The sequence below is a fragment of the Pseudochaenichthys georgianus genome, chromosome 15 (assembly GCF_902827115.2).
Source record: "Pseudochaenichthys georgianus chromosome 15, fPseGeo1.2, whole genome shotgun sequence".
Taxonomy (NCBI): domain Eukaryota; kingdom Metazoa; phylum Chordata; class Actinopteri; order Perciformes; family Channichthyidae; genus Pseudochaenichthys; species Pseudochaenichthys georgianus.
The window spans coordinates 3870229-3891101 of record NC_047517.1 but is presented as its reverse complement, the minus strand read 5'-3'; the positions used below and the strand labels follow the sequence as shown (position 1 = coordinate 3891101).

General features: G+C 45.2%; 1 protein-coding gene across 3 annotated transcripts; it reads right to left on the bottom strand.

The window, feature by feature from the left end:
• Positions 1 to 1170: 1170 nt before the first annotated feature.
• ctu2 (cytosolic thiouridylase subunit 2 homolog (S. pombe)) lies at positions 1171 to 19070 on the bottom strand. Of its 3 annotated transcripts, none has more exons than XM_071205696.1 (16): positions 18778 to 19070; positions 17547 to 17621; positions 15060 to 15138; positions 14907 to 14966; positions 14539 to 14599; positions 14329 to 14438; positions 13972 to 14213; positions 12596 to 12731; positions 12374 to 12505; positions 5176 to 5267; positions 4831 to 4922; positions 4507 to 4584; positions 4189 to 4267; positions 2771 to 2837; positions 1997 to 2055; positions 1171 to 1849 (listed from the first exon to the last, which is right to left on the bottom strand). In XM_071205696.1, the coding sequence occupies exons 1-16, from the start codon at positions 18843 to 18845 to the stop codon at positions 1789 to 1791; spliced, it is 1491 nt and encodes a 496-aa protein (XP_071061797.1). In that variant the 5' UTR covers positions 18846 to 19070; the 3' UTR covers positions 1171 to 1788. The 3 variants fall into 3 exon arrangements, with proteins under 3 accessions (XP_071061797.1, XP_033955994.1, XP_033955993.1); XM_034100103.2 differs by having other exon boundaries at positions 1171 to 1924; positions 17547 to 17612; XM_034100102.2 differs by having other exon boundaries at positions 1171 to 1924; positions 18778 to 19069.
• Positions 19071 to 20873: the final 1803 nt, after the last annotated feature.

Sequence of the window (20873 nt, the reverse complement as noted above, 5' to 3'; positions counted from 1 at the left end):
GATCCAAACCAAGTATAACATGTATTTGTGACTGTGGCTCAGACACTGTAAATGGGTGGTCTAACGCTAGCTATATAATAACGTCATATCGATGTGATGGAGTCCTCCAACCAGGTGCTGGTGTACCCGTGGGATAGCTCTGGCTCACGTCAGCCTGAGTCCACACAGCTTCTGAGCAGGAGAGCCGTGCAGCAACATGCTGTCCATCGACTCTCAGCCTCCTGACAAACAACTCGTTCTGAAGCAGAGGCGCGTGCGCGAGCTGCCACTAACTGCTAACATCAGGGCTGTTGCTAAATGTCATTCTGGAATATAGCTTCATGGTGAAACCTGTCCCTTTCAGCCTTCAAAGGGTGCTCCACAGCCAGCTGGGATCTGACAGCCATGGAATGGTTTGTTGAGGACATTTGACCCTATGTATAAATAATAAAGCTGTGTTTATATATATATATACAGAATATAACATGATATTATGTATAAGGCAAAGAAACAGCTGACCAAAGGATCTAGAGGAGGAACTAAAGGAAGGCTTTTGCATCAGACCCAGCCAGAGTGGGAGTGGGGGGGAATGGACATCAAATGGGCTCTTATGGGAACAAGTTGAACAGTAAAACTAAACAAGGACCTTCAAACAATCCGAAAACAGTTTGGACGGTGAGGAGAGAAGGAGAGAAGGAGAGTGGACGACCCACAGGCAGAGCTGGGACCGGGAGGGTGAGAAAACAGTCTTCCAGAACACTTCCCTTCTGGACCCCTGAGCTGCAGGTTGTGATCCTTTGGATTAAGGCCCCTCTTCTCCTCCTGCGAGTCAAGTAGAGTCATTGTGCACAGTGAGATCAGTGCCGTGTGCAATGATGCTGTAACGCTTCTTTTGCAGACGGCTCGGACCACAAACCAAAGTGCTCGAGAGAGCATTTGTTACTTCTCTCTTGGCCTTGACTCAGTTCTAAGTTCTTATTTGTTCCGTTAGGCCCAAGAGTTCATTTCATTTAGCTGACGCTTTTATCCAGAGCGACTTACGATGAGCGACTACAGGGACGTCCTCCCTGGAGCGACCGAGGGCTAGTGCTTACTCAAGGGTTGAACTCGCGATCTTCAGCCCGCCTCACTACCCACTGGTTAGACCACCACCACTACTGTGTCCTCAATAATGAACCAGTATGTTTAGAATTTACTGTAAGAACTCATTTATTACAATTTGGCATAAACAAAATACAATTAAACACAGAAATGTCCTCCGGTCAAAACACAAGATCAATAACCACTGGTGTGTGGTTTTCTGACGACTCCCTGAAGCACGTGACAGGAACCGTCCCGTTGTACGACAGTATGTAAACATATTCACCTCACGCACCTGAAGAGAACAGGAACAAACCGGCTGTCGCTGATCACCTCACGTCGTAACGCCACCGACTCTCCTACCCAAGGACTCTAGTCAGCACAAAGTGTATTTTTACCACCAAGAAAGCAGACTATGAACATCAGTTCCTTCTTCAGAAGCTTATTGTGAAGCCTGTAGTCACGAGGACCAAGGTGAGACGATGTGGTTTTTGAACGAGTCAACAGCTTTTATGTCTTAAAAATAACTACGTTTATTATAACAGCATTTACACATGTCCTCAGTGTCCCACGCAGCAAGGGCAGAGTCGTAGACTTTAAACATCAACATCATAGCAGTCTTGCATTTTGGATATGATGACTGCAGCAGGACGCTCAGCCTTCATCAGCCTCTCCCTCCAGCAGGAAGTCCCTGATCTCCTCCCTCAGCTGAGACCTGCAGCAGGACGTTCAGCCTTCATCAGCCTCTCCCTCCAGCAGGAAGTCCCTGATCTCCTCCCTCAGCTGAGACCTGCAGCAGGACGCTCAGCCTTCATCAGCCTCTTCCTCCAGCAGGAAGCCCCTGATCTCCTCCCTCAGCTGAGACCTGCAGGGCAACAGTCAAATGTAGTCGCTGCATTCTGAAAGGGACAAGCACACTTCTGTGTTCCCAACTGACCTCCTGAGCCTCCTCTCGGCCTCCGACAGGATGTACTGCGGGAGCACCTCCTCAGACGCCTGGTGAGAGAACAGATCAGAGACCGGTGAACGTCAGTAGCATTACACAAATAAAAAGCATATTTTTAATTCACGAGAGAAAATAATTTAGATCTAAACTGAAAGTTTCATTTAAGTGCTATGTGTATTCATGTATTATTAAGTACTTGTCTATAGATAGTTCCATCATAAAGCACAGACACGTCAGATTAACATGAAGTCAGTTAGAAGGTATTGAGAATAGTCAGATGTCTAACTCGGTGACTGGTGGATAGATTATAGTCTAACGATGCATGATATCCCTTTCTGTGCAGGTTGCCATGATGGAGGGATGAAAGTGAGGGTAATGGTGTAAAGAAAGCTGCTCATTCTGCAGAACCATCATATATAGACCAGCAGCAGCACATGGTCCTCCTCATGGAACCTTCAGTGAGAGACGATGCATGATGGGATCTGTTCTCCGCTCTGTGCTTTAATGCTAAATGTCTTAATCAAATTAATGGATTGGAAGGTGCCACAGATGTTGAATCGTTAGTTCTGTCTTCACTTAAGTTATATTAGTTTATTTAGTGATGGTCATGGCTACTATATACAAAATGACTTTCAAACACTTTTAGTGACCCATGTCTATTTTTAAAACTCCAAGAGCTTGATTTTGTTCTCCTCGAAGTCAAACATTAAATGATTTAACCGACCCCTGTAACAACACATACAAAGCTTAGATTGTGTCCCTCACCATGTCTTTGATGGTCAGCTGACAGCTGTAACACAGCAGACTCCTCAGGGGGGGGGGCTCCGAGGCTCTGTCACACAACAACACCAACACAGCATTTATTCATATTATTTTGTTTTTGTGTCCGCTTTACAATTGCACCCAAAACATATAATGATATCACGTGAAAAGACAGACTACGAAGCTGCACAAGTAAGGACATCAGCCACAGCTTTATCTGTTCACTGTTTATGTTGACGGTGCTAATGCTAACACGCTAAAGTAAGATGGTGATGCTAATGCTACGTACATGTTAGCATGTAGCTTACAGCACTGTGAGAGCAGCATCACGGATCCTGTCTTCTAGTCTCGATACACCTCCAAGAGTCCATGGCACACTATACTTAGAATACTTCCACTACTTTGCCCCGCTGCAGACTGTAACACCACTGCTGAGAGATGACAACACTACGAGCAAAACACACTTGTTATAACTGCCTGCTACTTGAATACTTTTACTTACTATTCATTAACGCAGCTACTTGTTTTTTTACCATGTATGTGTACTTATTTGATTACATCTTATAAACGTATGCTCGCCTCTTTGTTTATGATATTAGCCCACTCTTTTGTGTTTGCCATTTTAAAGGACTTCTGAGTCCAGCAACTCCCGTGTTCTCATCAAGGTAGTCTTCTGGCTTTAAAGGTCTCCTATTATGCTATTTTTAGGCATACATTATTTGCTCAAAATACCAAACAGATCATGCATTTTAGAAATCCCTCATATACCTCTGTTTCAGCTGATCTGTGTCCTTAGCATGCTCATAATTCTGCCCTAAACGCCATCCTGTTCCAAACCACATCAAGGATTATTTCTGAAACAGTATGGAGCTCAAATGCTTATTTTTTTCGCGGGTTTACCACAAGGTGAGTTCCTTTTTTTATTTCCTGCTTCTTTACACATACTCTCTCCAGTACAGGTTAGCTCTGCGTGTTAGCGATGCTTGCTAATGTAAACACAGACCATATTACGTCCAAAACAGTCGGGCATTGATTCTGATAGGGACGTGGGCGTAAAGCCAGCCCACATTTCCGATATTACGTCATATCGGACGCAAATCTGGATCAGCTCCGTTGGAAAAGAGAGAGGGTTTTGTGAGTTCCCTGACGCACCGGGGACACATTTATGTATAAAGGACCTACAAAAAAGTGCATTTTGCATGATAGGTGAGCTTTAAAAGGCGCACAGAACAGCTTCAGTTTCCTTTTCTGCTGCCGTCCTGTCGTCAGCAGCAGCAGGCTTTAGTTCTGTTTTCTACTGTATGTAAAACGGACTATGGAGAGGTTACTCAAACAACCTCCCTTTAAACAATCTGAACCTTTTCATTTGGTGTCGATAAGACCCATGATTGGAGTATATCAGTAAATCACTCAACACTTACTTGGCAGACGAACAGCATCCTCTACCACCGTTCCCACAAAGCTCTCCTCCAACAATGGAGCAGCACTGTGAGGCGGGAGCTGGAATGAAAACACAGGTAACTGAAATCAACGCCTAACAAGTGTAAGAGCTCATCTGCATGGGGTACTCGGTGTGTATACACACTGTACACAATACAATATCTGATTCACTGACAGAAGCAGCATTCTATGGCTCAAACTGGGATAGTGACGTTTGCTCATATTGATCAACTTTCTGCGTATCCAGATGACCCAAGGCAGAGTGCAGGCTGTGTGATCATTGGCTACAGTATATGTACCTTGCCTGCTCTCTCCTGGAGACTTCTTCTGCGAGAGCTGCTCTGAGATCAGGGTGGCGCTGAAGGCCGAAGCATTCTCTGGACAAGAGAGGGACACGAAGACCGAGAGCATGAAGAACGCTGTACGTTTCTGAACATGTCCACTTCAACGTCACATCATTAAATCAGAACAGAGCTCCAAATGTTTGATATCTTGGTGCCATTATCTGTGAACAGAGATGTATTATAATGTCTGCAGAAGATAAGTAAGACTTAGCTTTTAAGTTGAAATAAAAATAAAAAAGTAGTATTAAAACAAATTAGAACATGGTGTGTGGGGCTCACCAGCAGCAGTGTCCAGGGCGCACACACACAGCAGACACCTGTCCCCCCCCGCTGAGGCAGAGCCCTTGCAGCTCTGCAGCTTCTCGCTCGTCCTGACACACACACACACACACACACACACACACACACACACACACACACACACACACACACACACACACACACTTTAAGTCTTCACACAGCTGTTTGTGCATGAAAAACGTGACAATGACTGTATATTACCAATAGTGTATAATAAATAATAATACAAAATGATTTTAAGGATAAAAAGCAGGCATTTGTACATATACCGTTTAGAAAATCTGCAGCATCCCTAAGTGAAAGCCCTGCCATGCTCACACTGACCTGTAGATGGTGCTGACGGTGGAGGGGAAGTCTGCCTGCAGCTTGATGACAAAGCTCTCTGTCAGATGCTGGATGCTGGACTTGTCTGCAGTCTGTGGGGGATAATAAACTAAGAGTCAATCACAACATACCTGACCAGACAGATTACACACACACGTTGATATCACAGTACCCACTAGGTGCCACTAAACACAACCATTTCAACTTTCAGCTCAACTACAAGCAGACTCTGGATGACAAACGGAGCTTTCGGGATTGGTAAAAGGTCTCAATGCAGCACGAGAAAGAACGCAGGTGAAGTGACCATGAAGAATCGATTAAAGAAGAATGGAAAAACTTGCTAGAGAAGGATCTGGAAAGTAACCCAGAGGCCCAAGACGGGATCTAAGCACAGCTTTGATCTCGGAGAGTTTGCAGACTTTCTCCGTAGTTACGAGGCTGCCATGGTCTTCATCAAGCCAATAGAAATCTTGAATGACCGTAATGAAAACAGGCAAGTACATTTAAAGTTACCAGATTGGCTACCTGCAAGATGGAACCGGAAGGTTATTGAAGTGGAAAAAGAGAGTAACCAATTCCCCTCCTTTGTAATAGTAAAGTTTATAAAAAAAGAGAAGCAAAGATTTCCTGCAAGCCTGTCAAAACATTATTGCAATCACTAAAGCAAGATGAAGCTGAAAAAACAAAATCTCAAAGACAACAAAGCTTTGCAGCAAAGTCACTGACCACAAGTTCGGACGAAAAGACTGTCAATAATACAGAGTACTCTGTACTGTAGCCTCTGTGTATGATCCCCTGGGGTTCATGGCACACTTTGTCCTTTTGAGTAAGCAGTAGTCCAGCAAATGTGCAGAGACAAGATCGGCTGGGATGAAGAGCTACCAGAGAACCCACCTCAGTGGGAGTCCTGGATCAGAGATCTACCCAATCTGGCTGAGATGCAAAATAAAAGATGCTTCTTACCTTGAAGTTTCGGTAATGTCAAGACTGAACTTCCTGACTGGCAGAGCCCAGGCAGTGCGGGTGGGAAACATCACATCCTCCACCCTGATCCTCAACACCGGAGCCCCTCAAGGCTGCGTGCTCAGCCCTCTCCTCTACTCCCTGTTCACTCACGATTGCGTGGCCACACACAGCTCCAACACCATCGTGAAGTTTGCAGGCACACGACCGTCATCGGCCAGATTACAGACGGCGACGAGACGGCGTACATAGAGGAGGTCGAAAAATAACAACCTCCATCTCAACGTCAGCAAAACCAAGGAGCTGATTGTGGATGACAGGAAGCAGCAGAGAGAGGGACACGCCCCCATCGCCATCAATGGGACTACGTGGCGAGAGTCAGCAGCTCCAGGTTCCTCTGGGTCCACATCACTGAGGACCTGACATGGACTACCACACCACCACCATCACCAAGAAAGCTCTACAGCGGCTCTTCTTCCTCCGCAGGCTGAGGAGGTTCAACATGGACTCCACGATACACTGCAACTTCTACCGGTGCACCATAGAGAGGATCCTGACCTTCTACAGGTGCTCCATAGAGAGGATCCTGACCTTCTACAGGTGCTCCATAGAGAGCATCCTGACCTTCTACAGATGCTCCATAGAGAGGGTCCTGACCTTCTACAGGTGCTCCATAGAGAGGGTCCTGACCTTCTACAGGTGCTCCATAGAGAGGATCCTGACCTTCAGGTGCTCCATAGAGAGGATCCTGACCTTCAGGTGCTCCATAGAGAGCATCCTGACCTTCTACAGGTGCTCCATAGAGAGGATCCTGACCTTCAGGTGCTCCATAGAGAGGATCCTGACCTTCTACAGGTGCTCCATAGAGAGGATCCTGACCTTCAGGTGCACCATAGAGAGGATCCTGACCTTCTACAGGTGCTCCATAGAGAGGGTCCTGACCTTCTACAGGTGCTCCATAGAGAGGATCCTGACCTTCTACAGGTGCTCCATAGAGAGGATCCTGACCTTCTACAGGTGCACCATAGAGAGGGTCCTGACCTTCTACAGGTGCTCCATAGAGAGGATCCTGACCTTCAGGTGCTCCATAGAGAGGATCCTGACCTTCAGGTGCTCCATAGAGAGGGTCCTGACCTTCTACAGGTGCTCCATAGAGAGGATCCTGACCTTCAGGTGCTCCATAGAGAGGATCCTGACCTTCTACAGGTGCTCCATAGAGAGGATCCTGACCTTCTACAGGTGCTCCATAGAGAGGATCCTGACCTTCAGGTGCACCATAGAGAGGATCCTGACCTTCTACAGGTGATCCATAGAGAGGGTCCTGACCTTCTACAGGTGCTCCATAGAGAGGATCCTGACCTTCTACAGGTGCACCATAGAGAGGGTCCTGACCTTCTACAGGTGCTCCATAGAGAGGATCCTGACCTTCAGGTTAGGGCTGCACGATTTTGGGAAAAAATCTAATTGCGATTTTTCTGACAAAAATTGCGATTTCGATTCGCGATATTTATTTTTAAGCGACCCAATGGAAGTTTATTGTAAAATGCGGCCATAACTCCGGCTAGGAAGGTCGCACCAACGTGCTCCCGTCTCCAGCACCCCGCAGCCCGAGCTACGAGTGAAATAACTAAACTTACATGAAACTTCCGTTGGGTTGCTTTAAAGTCAAGCTTCAGTTAAAGATTCACCCTGTGATAGAAACACGTGATCGAGCATCACTAACCTGACTCAGATGGTTTCTTTCACCAAACCATCTGAAGCTCCATTGGAAGCCATTTGGAAAGGACAGGCACTTTCAAAAGCACTTGGCAGGTGATTGGATCAATCTGTCTATCACCTTCTATCATGGGCCACTTCTGATTGATTAACAATGGCTGGTACATGTGGAGCACAGCACTTCTGATTGGTGTGGATGACTGACACACAAGAAGAAAAAAAAAATGTAAAAAAAAAAAATGTAAAAAAAAAAGTTAAAAAAAATCGCAGGCTTTGCGATTTGATAATCGCATCATTTCGAATCGCGATTTCGATTTAAAATCGATTAATCGTTCAGCCCTACTTCAGGTGCTCCATAGAGAGCATCCTGACCTTCTACAGGTGCTCCATAGAGAGCATCCTGACTTTCAGGTGCTCCATAGAGAGGATCCTGACCTTCAGGTGCTCCATAGAGAGGATCCTGACCTTCTACAGGTGCTCCATAGAGAGGATCCTGACCTTCTACAGGTGCTCCATAGAGAGGATCCTGACCTTCTACAGGTGCTCCATAGAGAGCATCCTGACCTTCTACAGGTGCACCATAGAGAGGATCCTGACCTGCAGGTGCTCCATAGAGAGGATCCTGACCTTCTACAGGTGCTCCATAGAGAGGATCCTGACCTTCAGGTGCTCCATAGAGAGGATCCTGACCTTCTACAGGTGCTCCATAGAGAGGATCCTGACCTTCTACAGGTGCTCCATAGAGAGCATCCTGACCTTCTACAGGTGCACCATAGAGAGGATCCTGACCTTCAGGTGCTCCATAGAGAGGATCCTGACCTTCTACAGGTGCTCCACAGAGAGGATCCTGACCTTCTACAGGTGCTCCACAGAGAGGATCCTGACCTTCTACAGGTGCTCCATAGAGAGGATCCTGACCTTCTACAGATGCTCAATAGAGAGCATCCTGACCTTCTACAGGTGCTCCATAGAGAGGATCCTGACCTTCTACAGGTGCTCCATAGAGAGGATCCTGACCTTCTACAGGTGCACCATAGAGAGGATCCTGACCTTCAGGTGCTCCATAGAGAGGATCCTGACCTTCTACAGGTGCTCCACAGAGAGGATCCTGACCTTCTACAGGTGCTCCATAGAGAGGATCCTGACCTTCTACAGGTGCTCCATAGAGAGGATCCTGACCTTCTACAGATGCTCCATAGAGAGGATCCTGACCTTCTACAGGTGCTCCACAGAGAGGATCCTGACCTTCTACAGGTGCTCCATAGAGAGGATCCTGACCTTCTACAGATGCTCAATAGAGAGCATCCTGACCTTCTACAGGTGCTCCATAGAGAGGATCCTGACCTTCTACAGGTGCTCCATAGAGAGGATCCTGACCTTCTCCAGGTGCTCCATAGAGAGCGTCCTGACCTTCTACAGGTGCTCCATAGAGAGGATCCTGACCTTCTACAGGTGCTCCATAGAGAGCGTCCTGACCTTCTTCAGGTGCTCCATAGAGAGCGTCCTGACCTTCTACAGGTGCTCCATAGAGAGGATCCTGACCTTCTACAGGTGCTCCATAGAGAGGGTCCTGACCTTCTACAGGTGCTCCATAAAGAGGGTCCTGACCTTCTACAGGTGCTCCATAGAGAGGGTCCTGACCTTCTACAGGTGCCCCATAGAGAGGGTCCTGACCTTCAGGTGCTCCATAGAGAGCGTCCTGACCTTCTACAGGTGCACCATAGAGAGCATCCTGACTGGCTGCATCACGGCCTGGTACGGAAGCTGCTCCGCCCTCAACCGTAAGGCTTTACAGAGGGTGGTGGAAACTGCACAGAACATCACCAGGACGGAGCTGCCCTCCATGGAGGACCTTCACTCCCAGCGGCTCAGGAAGAAAGCCCTCAGGATTATAAAAGACGCCCATCACCCCAGCCACAAACGGTTCAGTCTGCTGCCGTCTGGCAGGCGTTACCGCAGCATCAGGACTAAGACCACCAGACTCGGGGACAGTTTCATCCCGCAGGCCATAAGACTGTTAAACACCTGAACTGCTGAAACAACATCCATAATATCTGGCTGCCACTTAAAAAATATTTTTTAAATATGTATCTATTTACCTATATATCCTATTTCAATAACTTGCATATAGACTCTTATTGCACTATTTCAAAAACTATTTTTCTTTTTGTATTACCATTTACTTGCACTATATTTTTTCTGTTTATCAGTTGTCACTGTTGGAGAAGCCTGTGACACAAGATTTGACTACACTGCAGCTATGCTCGTTGGACTAAATAAAGAACCTTGAACCTTGATATGAACTTCACCACTTTGCGGATATGGTGAATGTGAACTTTTGAGCCATCAACAAGTCAGATGAAGTCCATTGATGTTCCACCAACCAAAGCTACAACTATACCAAGACTCAAGCTCTCTGCTGCAGCTGTTGCCGTGCGTACCAGCGACATTCTCAGGAAAGAACTAGAAATTCATGACCTGAAAGAGTTCTTCTGGACAGATTCCAAAGTGGTTCTTGGCTACATAAACAGTGTGTGTAGCTAACCGCATACAGAGAATCAAGTCAAGCCCGAAGCCTGAACAATGGGCTTATGTTGTCTCTCAAGACAATCCGGCAGATTATGCCTCTCGAGTTTAACTGCAGAGCAACTGAAGACTTCTAACTGGTTCACAGGACCGACGTTTCTTTGGCAAAAGGACCGACCTGTCAGAGAATGCAAGGTGGGAGAAATCAAGGAGGATGATCCTGAACTTATCAAGTCTTGGCAAACGGCATAAAACATGATAGTATATAAAACCATGCTTGCATCTACTAGGGATGCCAGCGATTATTCGATTATTCGAATATTCGTTACAGTCTCCATAATCGAATATTATTTAAAAAAAAAATCGATATATAAATATATATGCTAATAATAGTAATAGTATTAATAATTGTAAATGGTCATTGGTCACACCACCAGTTTGTTTTACTGTAAACTTGCGTGGTCGGTCGAATAATCGATTATTATTCGCCAGGGCTGCCGAATAATCGATTTTGATCATGGTCAGTTTCTGGCAACCCTAGTATCTACAACCTATAGAACACGGCAGTTTAAAGTGATTCTGTCCTTCCGTTTACTGCATCATTTATGAGAATGCATTTCATAACATTAAGAGGACATATTCGAGGGGTGATCTATAGAGTGCCGCGTCCTAAAACCCGGAAGTAAGTTAGCATTTTACCACTTCCGGTTCCTTGGACAAAAACCAATGCAATTTCTCCATAGGACTTTGGAAAGTAGCTGGAAATCAGGTCTGTGGTTGACACACATTTAAGAGACGGATCACGTTTTGTTCAGCCGGATAATCTCCACATGTCTACCCTACTTTTATCATTTTCGAATCATAAATCTAAATCAATAGATTTATGATTTGATTTAAATTGGTTTTTGTCGAAGGAACCGGAAGAAGTTCACTTCCGGGTTTTAGGACGCGTCACTGTGGCACTCTAACATTTCCGTATTTATTGATTTCTCCAAGTTGTGTTTTTGTTTGCACTGAGGAGTCTCAAACGGGCATCTGTTTCATCATTTTAAGACTGGCTTTAATCAACTATTGCAAATGAATTCTTCATATACGATATATGGGTGGTAATCATATTTATTAATAATGGTATTCATTTCACATACTTCTCTCTCATGTCTCCCGTTCTCTCGTACGCATGGGTCAGAGTGTCCGTGGAGGACCGCACATTTTCCAGTTAAGTTTGTATTTTATAAATCGCAAAGATTGCTTAGAAATTGGCGTACGCCTTCCTTTGAGCATAAGTCACTTTTATAAATGAGGCCCGAGAGAAAAGACAGCCAAAGTACGATGCATGGCAGTCTACAGCTCCGTTAGTAAAACTTTATGCTATTAAAGTGATAAGGATTCAAGAATACATCCCTGTTTTCAGAGCATGCAGCCAACGAGGTATGTTGTGTTTATATTTATTTAAAGTTAATTCATTTGCTAAAAGTCACCTCACATGCTGTGCATGTTATTGTGTGTGTAACATGGTCATTTATACTGTTTGTTTATGTGTAGTTTTCACGGTGGATTTGAAGAGGAATGAACCCGAAAGAGAAAGCCACTTGTGTCTGCCTGTGCTTCGAGGGAATTATACAACTAATGAGGTGAGGTTGATTCAGAAAATCAAGCTAGGAGCAGCCGCGAGGTGTGTAGCAGCTTGAGGTCAGAGCCGCCTCACAGCAGAGCTTTACTTCCCGACATGGTGACGTGCCACAGAACAACCTGATGTTTAGGGTAAGAGATCAAACCAGAGGAAAGGAAGCAGCTCCAGACTGATCAGCACTGAGGAGAATCCTTCCTACAGGATTCTGTGTGGATGTCCAAGGGGGAGGGACATTAGGTTTAAAGAAATGCTTTGGAATTGCTTGTTTTATTCTTCTGCATCTCTAATATTTACAAAAACGTTTTTTTTCTGTTTCCTCTCCTTTCTACTTGTGTTTCCTGCTGTGTTTCTGGCACATCTTACCTTAGTGTCCAGGCCCGCTGTGAACACCGACGGCACGCTGAACATACGGTTGTAGTAAGCTATCTCTTTAGCCGAGTAGTCCCTCATTGGCCTCACTAGTATGGTGTCACCATACCTGGAGTCTGAGAAACCCTGTAAACACATCCCATTAGCATTATTTGTTTCGGTCAGATTTCACACCCAATATGTGAAAGCCAAGAATAAAGAGAAAGGGAGTCTCACTGTGTCGTGAGCCAGCTGAGCCCCTCTGCCCAGTGAGATGCTGCTCAGCAGCTTCACAGCCAGCCTGGTGCAGCTGTCCCCCAGCATCAGCTTGCTGTAGCCTGCAGAGCGCGCCGTGTGCACCAGCAGGTGCTGCCTGTGAGGAGAGCACACTCAGCACATCTCTCAACACCACCATCTGTCTAATCAATGTCTCAACCCTCCTGTTGTGTTCCGCTCAAATCGCACTGATTTATTATTTGGCCTTATGACCACAGTCGGCATTTGAACACAAGCCATTTCTAATCAACACTTTCTGTGAATTTTACTCAACTTTTTAACAAATATGGTGTTCCAGCTCAAAGACCCCATCATAGGAAATGAATGGCTAACAGGATGATGTTCATCCATCAGATCCCAAATCCACCATGTTCCCTTTGGACTACACTTTCTTCCTTTACTCACTCAGTTAGTCATGTGATCGTGTAGTCTGAGACTTTGTTTACAGCTTAAAACATTGTTAGATACAGTTTGGAGATGATTCATGTGTTTGTGTTAATGTCAGAAAGCAGTTCTCTGAACTCTCTTGGCCGAGCACTCGGTAAGAACATGTGGCCTTTCAGAAAGGAGATCATAACATTCCTGTGGGGGCGCATCTGCACTGCACTCAGTACAACATGAATGTTTTAACTCAAGTCATTTCACCATAAACGTGGAACAGTGGCGGAGCGAGGAGAGGGTCCTGCAGCTAAGGACTGAGAGGGTCCTGCAGCTAAGGACTGAGAGGGTCCTGCAGCTAAGGACTGAGAGGGTCCTGCAGCTAAGGACTGAGAGGATCCTGCAGCTAAAGACTGACAGGGTCCTGCAGCTAAGGACTGAGAGGGTCCTGCAGCTAAGGACTGACAGGGTCCTGCAGCTAAGGACTGACAGGGTCCTGCAGCTAAGGACTGACAGGGTCCTGCAGCTAAGGACTGAGAGGGTCCTGCAGCTAAGGACTGAGAGGGTCCTGCAGCTAAAGACTGAGAGGGTCCTGCAGCTGAAGACTGAGAGGGTCCTGCAGCTGAAGACTGAGGGTCCTGCAGCTGAGGACTGAGAGGGTCCTGCAGCTAAAGACTGAGGGGGTCCTGCAGCTGAAGACTGAGAGGGTCCTGCAGCTAAAGACTGAGAGGGTCCTGCAGCTGAAGACTGAGAGGGTCCTGCAGCTAAAGACTGAGAGGGTCCTGCAGCTAAAGACTGAGGGGGTCCTGCAGCTGAAGACTGAGAGGGTCCTGCAGCTAAAGACTGAGGGTCCTGCAGCTAAAGACTGAGGGTCCTGCAGCTAAAGACTGAGAGGGTCCTGCAGCTAAAGACTGAGGGGGTCCTGCAGCTGAAGACTGAGAGGGTCCTGCAGTAATGACCTCAGTATGCTCAGCAGCTCCTCCCGGGCTGTCAGGGTCCTGGCAGAGCCCAGGAGCCGCTGCAGGGAGTGGGTGTGGGCCTCCTGGACCTCAGGCGGGGGGGTTTCCTGCTGCTGCCCTGCAGTCACACCGCTGCTGCCGTCGCTGAGCAGGAAGTGATCCACGGCTGCTTTGTAGGCGCCGGCTTCCTGTTCTGAAGCTCCCGGAGCCGACAGAACAACTGAACTGGGAAGGTCCAGAACCTGAGACAATAAAAAACACACTCCTTCAGACTGAGCTCATGTTATATGGACATGTGTGTTTACATGAGGTCACGTGTAGCAACGGGTTGCTCCACGTGGTAAGGGCCACACTGACCTGCTCCAGAGGCACCGTGAGGAAGGGCAAGCCTGTCGCTCTGAACACAGCCCGGAGCTCCTCCACCGTCCTGCGTCTGTGCTCCGCCGACTGACCCACAGCGCCGCCCTCTGGGTCCAAACACACACAATCAGTGCTAAGGGTTTGGTATCCAATCATCCATTAATGCAAACACTTATACACTTAAATAATAACTTCCATTTCATTTACCGTCAATGTAGACGATGCCGGGTAAGAATCTCAACTTCTTGTGAGCGTTTTGACTCAAACCCTGAGAGGAAGCAGAGGTGCAGTTGGGTTAATGATATCCAAGAAGATGATCTATTGGATGATATTACCTTCAGAATGTACCGTGGAGTTCTGAAGGAGCATTCAACATCTCTCTAATCATTTCGTTGGTTAATTAAAAGCATCCATGTATCCCCACACAGACGGTGACTCGCTCAGTGCTGAACATCAGCCACGTGCGGTCAGACTCCACAGTGTGCGCCGGTAATAACCTGCTGATGCTAAAGGCCCACATTGAACTATGGGCCAGCACATAGTGACACCATACTCTGGGCACACAGACGGGTCACCTCTTGGACTTGGCTGAGCATGGAGCAGGAAGACGGCCCTCCAGACACCGCCAGCAGCACCTGCAGCACAATCATCACAGCCTCACTTCAGTCACTGTTCTGAGGCAGGGCAGCACAACGTGAAGTCAGTGGAGCAAAGAGAACCACGCTCACCTTTTCTTCAGGGAAAATCAGCCGGTTCTTGCCCAGCATGGCTCTGAACTTATGGATGAAGTAGTCCTTGAAACAGCCCCTGACAAACAGAGAGATCCGAGGTGAGTCAGTGAAACGCAGTAAGTGTCTTCTCAACCCGTGGACCGTCTCTGCTAGCAGCACTGCAGTTCTACAAAGACCTGCTCATTTACCTCGCTTTTTATCTTTTACAGAATAACAATTTCATTTACTAGTTTTTATTTCAGTCACTCCCTGCACAGGCGTTTCACATTCAAAGTCTTTCGGCTTTTCATTGAGCACTTCCGTGCTTTATGTGAAGTACTTTGTTTTACGCGCTGCTGCTGCAGCAATGAGAACACTTCCTAGTTTGGGATGAATAAATAAAGCACGTTATCTTATCTTACAGCGGAATGTGAATACTGGCAGAGGGAGCAGACGCTTGTACATGTGTGTTCAAGAGTGCTCACCTGGTGTCAGGATTATATGTTACCTATGATTTTCAACTGATAATAGGCGCGTTCACACCGCAGTACTTTTCCCACTTTAGTTCCGATATAGTTCCGAAATGTTGCGTTCACACCAAAAAGAGCCGGAACTAAAGTGAGTTCATGAGAACCTTTTCACCCCCTGGAGAGCAGGGGCTTTCGTGGGAGGAAAGGTTCCTATGTCTGATTGGCTGGGCGGATTGCAAACCACGCCCCGTAAAACTCCAAAAACGTTTTGTGAAGCCGCAATTTTATTATCCTCACATTAGCATTATCATTAGCCCAGCGCAGAAACGCAGAGAGACTAACTTATGGCAACACATAGAAAACATGGGAGCGGTGGAGATGAGGAGGATGCCGGCGTTCTGGCGATTTACTCGATTTACAGTCCCCAACTCTTCCGGCCGGGGACTTCGGGTGGCAGTATACGCCGTGAAGTTGTTTGCGGCCTGCCAGTAAACCCAAAGCAGAAGAAGAAGAAGTGACGTCAGCGGCTTCTTTTGCCCAGGGACTCATTCCGGTGTGAACGCGATCTGCTTCAGTTCATGAGAACTAAAAGAGTTCTCATGAACCTTTGTGGGGAAAGTACTGCGGTGTGAAAGCGCCTAGAGATAGCATTACATCTGGTTTGACTAAAAGGAAAATAAAATACTGATTTGGCTGGACTACATTGATGACTAAAATATTATTCATGAGAAAAATAAATAGTTTGGGTTTTATGTGACTAATATAATATTACTATTTACAGACCTTGATTTAATAAAAACAGGTTTATAGTTTTAAAAAACTATTTAGGACATTTGCATTTTTATTTGTCTTTCTTTAGCGATTCCGTTCACAGGTACTCCACATGAAGCTAAGACAGTAGGGCTGCACGATATATCGTGTCCTGACGATAACCGCGATATGCGCAGGACGTGACGATTTTTTTTGGACTTGCGATATAAAGTAGGCAAATTAACTCAAACACGTCATGTTACAATTATTTTGCTGCTTGCTACAAAAGGAAAACTTGCACGGCTCTCATGTCAGGGGTATTTGAGTGAGTGACATGCAGGCTCTGCATGCACAGAAAACCACCAATCAAATCTCCAAAGCAAACGGACCCGGTGATTAAAGGTAAAAACACTGAATAAAGTAGTTTCATGTGTTAGGGAAGTTCGGCGCTGCTAACCGAGCTAGCTCAGCTTGTTGCTCTGTTAACTTAAAGTAGACCTATCATGCTATATTTGAATAACATATTGTAGGGCCATACCTATATAAAACATGTCTGCGAGTGCGACGTTTTCTTTTCAAAATACCAAACAGATCATGCATTTTAGCCATGCCTCATTTCGCTCTATTTTAGCCCTGTTTTTGCAAGGGCTGAATCTGTGAGAAGTCTTCTTCGCTGCTTTTGTGGCAGACTACAGCGCCACCTACAGGCCTGGTATATGTACTACAGCGTATCCAGCACTTTCGAAAGGCAATGGCCGTGGCTGTCTCTTCCTGATAGTTGGAGAGTTGACCATAAAGGCGGAGCTCCTCGTTTCTGAGGTCAGAGACATTTCAAATCTGTATCAGATCCGTTGCAGCCCCGATTTTAGAGATTTTGGGTATGGAAGAAAAGAGAGAGGGTTGTGTTTTCTGACACTTGGTGAGTTCCCTGACACACCGGGACACATATTCATGTATAAAAGGCATAAAAAAAGGTGCATTTTGCATGATAGGTCCCCTTTAAGATCCAGACGTCCATGACTAAAATCCTTCATCCCGTTAAATATAGTTAAAAAAATACCAATTGTCTAGCATTAAAGTTCAAGAAAGGATGGTTGGCGGAAAAAAAAAACCGGTCTTTTCTTCAATTCCTGTATGTTTTCATATCGCAATATATATCGCAGTTTTTTCCAATATCGTGCAGCACACAAAAAAATATCTAAAGCTGGAGGATCAGTGCTTATTGTGTTAACACACACACACTGAAGGTATACAAGTTAACACCCTAAGCCAGCAGATGTCTTACCTGCAGTATGCATCTCCTGCTCGGATCACCACCGCTGCACTTGCCTCTTTGCATTTCACACATTGCCTAGAAACACTCAAAATGGAAGAACAGACATCTTAAAAACTGCTGTGAATGGGTTTAGATTTGTTGACACCTTTATGTGCCGTTATCTGTAATATTATGTAAAGATACTGTGGACAAATAAGGGTTAGTTACACAAACACAATTCAAACAGAAATGAGGAGGTTCCAGAGTAATCCTGTAGCTGGGGCCCTTCTGATTCAAGCTTTGGATTATTTGAAGTCTGTCTAAGCACTAACACTGTTTCAGAGTAGACTACGGCACGCTGAAATAAATATGATCTGTCCTAACAACAATGAGCCTCAAAGCATAGCGTCAGAAAAAAGTACAATTTTGAGTCTTGCATTTTATGTAGCGACTAAAACTCCCATTTAATTCAGGCGCTGAGAGGCTAAATTTGGTTCATATCGGTGACTCGTTCCCAATGAGCAGGGTGTACTGAACATTTTGTTCCATCCAATTTAATAACTAAAATAAACAAACAATTACATAAGGTCCACAAAAGGTATCGAACCACATCTCCCTTTTCCATCACACAAGCCCGGCACACATCAGGTTTACTAAACATCTTAAACCACATCCATGTGACAATTGCAGGATGTGACTTATTACAATTACAACAGTGTGCTGTAAACTAATAATAATAAAATTATAAATAATCAACAATAGCAAAATCTGCATTTTGGCTCTTACACTTTACTTGAGTATTTCCATGTTATGCTACTTTGTATTTCTACTCCACTACAGTTCAGAGGTACATGGTGTACTTTTCCTCCACTACATGTATTTAATCCCTTTAGTTACTTCACAGATCTGGATGAATGATGTGAAATATAACCAAGTGTTGAATCAGACTTTAGTTCCACCTGGAGTAAATCCACCAGCTACCCTGCAGTCTACAAAGTACTTCAGACTAGCTGCACCTTCACCAGCTTTAAGAACACTTTCATGATCAATCATTATAAAACATATCATATATATTATTCTGAAATGGACCAATCTGCACAATCACTACTTTTACTGTCGCTACTTTAACTATATTTTGATGACCATACATTTCTACTTTTACTTGAGTAACATTTTGAATGCAGGACTTTTACTGTAACAGAGTACTCTGGTACTTCTACTTTTACTTAATAAGATCTGAGTTACCGATGCTGTAATTTACCTGGGCAGCTCCTCGGGTAGCTCCTCGCGTAGCAGCGGCCCGTGGTACTCCTCCTCCACCTGGCACATGACCTCTAACCTGCGTCTAACTGTACGCCCGGCTCTGAGCTGGGTCTAACTGTACGCTCCGGTGTGGCAGGAGTCTGACTCTTTGCCTGCTCTCAGCTGTAAAGCGACTACATTTACTCAGGGTACGTTGTTCCACTTTCTGTTAGCAGCTGTCTCGTGTATATTTTCATGGATGTCATGTCTCTTTCTGATGACGTATAGGATCTTCTTTCTGATGCTTGCAGTGCGATACCGCCCCCAGCTGGTGTGGAGGGTGCCAATATGGTCTAGCTTCAGCCGAGCTGCAGCCGCAGCAGGTACACGACACGCCCACCTGACACGACACTACAGTGGCTGAGAGACATTGCAGAGAGACATTGCAGATTAAAAACGAATTGCAAACGTTATTGTAGCATTTCAAGCCACTATTACGCAAATTACTTAATAACCTAGTCTATCCGTTTGAGACACAACAGTATATGACTTTCAGCACAAATCATTTTGTCAAATTAATAAATTAAAACAAAAAGGGGGTTTACTAAACTTTATTTTAATTTTTTAGTAGGCCTACATGTAAAATAGGTAATAATGAGATCATCTATTCATTATGTTTGTCTAACTGCTACACAGAAGCCCCGAATGTTTTTTCTGTAGCCCCGGACAATTCTCCCTCAATAATATAATACATTACCATGCTTTACGTGAACCTCATCATGACACAAGAGAGGACGGCAGAAATGTAATTTCCCGTGATCAGTGAATGCAACAGAGGAAAGACACCAGACCAATCAGAGAGTTGTATGGAAATAAACGTGTACTTGTGTCATTCAATCTCGGCTCCGTGTGTGTGTGGCAATAGCGCATTTAGTGTGATAGAGGGAGAGCGGGAGACAGGTAGTGATGGTGAGATGAAGCCTTATGAAGCTTTCCAGCCAATTGGTTCGCAAAAGGGTTCATCTCATGAGGCTTCATCATGGGCTTCATTTGAACACAAACCCCCTGCTGGTCAAAGTGTGTAAAACAGGCAGATTAGACATCTCAACAGTGTGCTGTATCTCATACCGAGTTCCCATTGAGTAAAGCCTTAGAATAACTCTAAACAACCAACACTAAATCATATCTTCATGTCAACAATATTGTTTTTATTCCAGTTGAATTATTGTGATTGAAAATCCTAAGGAGGCTGGTAAACATTGCAAAGAGGGATTTGTATTCCTTAATAATATTCATAAACTTAACCATGTTGTAGCCTGAGAAAGGCCAAACCATATCAAAGAATACATTTATTAACTACATTATCTAATTTAGCTGTAGCTTTTATAAACAACAACAAATAAGTATTGTTCAGTCGTTGAACCAGGGACCCTGCGGTCATGAGTCAACTGCTTTCCAGCTGAGCCACATCACACACACTAAAGCTCCCTGAAAACACTGGAACATATGTATTCCTGTATTTATTTCTGTATTTATTCATGTTTTTATTCCTACATTTATTTATGCTTGTATCCATTTATACGTTATGACCAGGGGTGCACATAACTTGTTTGCCCTGGTTCTCAAAGGAGCACCTGGAGATGTTGCTTGGTGCTCATCCTTAAAATGAAATAAACCGTAACTTTTGAGGGGTCTTTATTTGCCAGACACACGGCACTGAACACACATGCAGAGGTGAACACTGAACACACATGCAGAGGTGAACACAAGACAACATTAGCATGACCAGTAATCCTACAAGCTGTCATCACTCCCCTCCTGACTGTTCTCCTCACTGTCTTCCTCTCTGTTCTCCTATCTGTTCTCCTCACTGTCTTCCTCTCTGTCAGACATGGTAGCTGATGATGTAGGCCTACTACTTTCTCTCTGGTTGAGTCTGCGATTAGCTGCTTGCATCCACAAGTCAACAGCTGGGTTTGGGAGGAAAGTCTCTGTTGTCATCTTAGACAAGTGGATGTAATCAAATAAGTATGTGAACATAACCAATAGCCTACCATAGCCAATAACAAATGAATGTAACTTATTTTATTTTTGTTGTTCATATCTTATTTTACC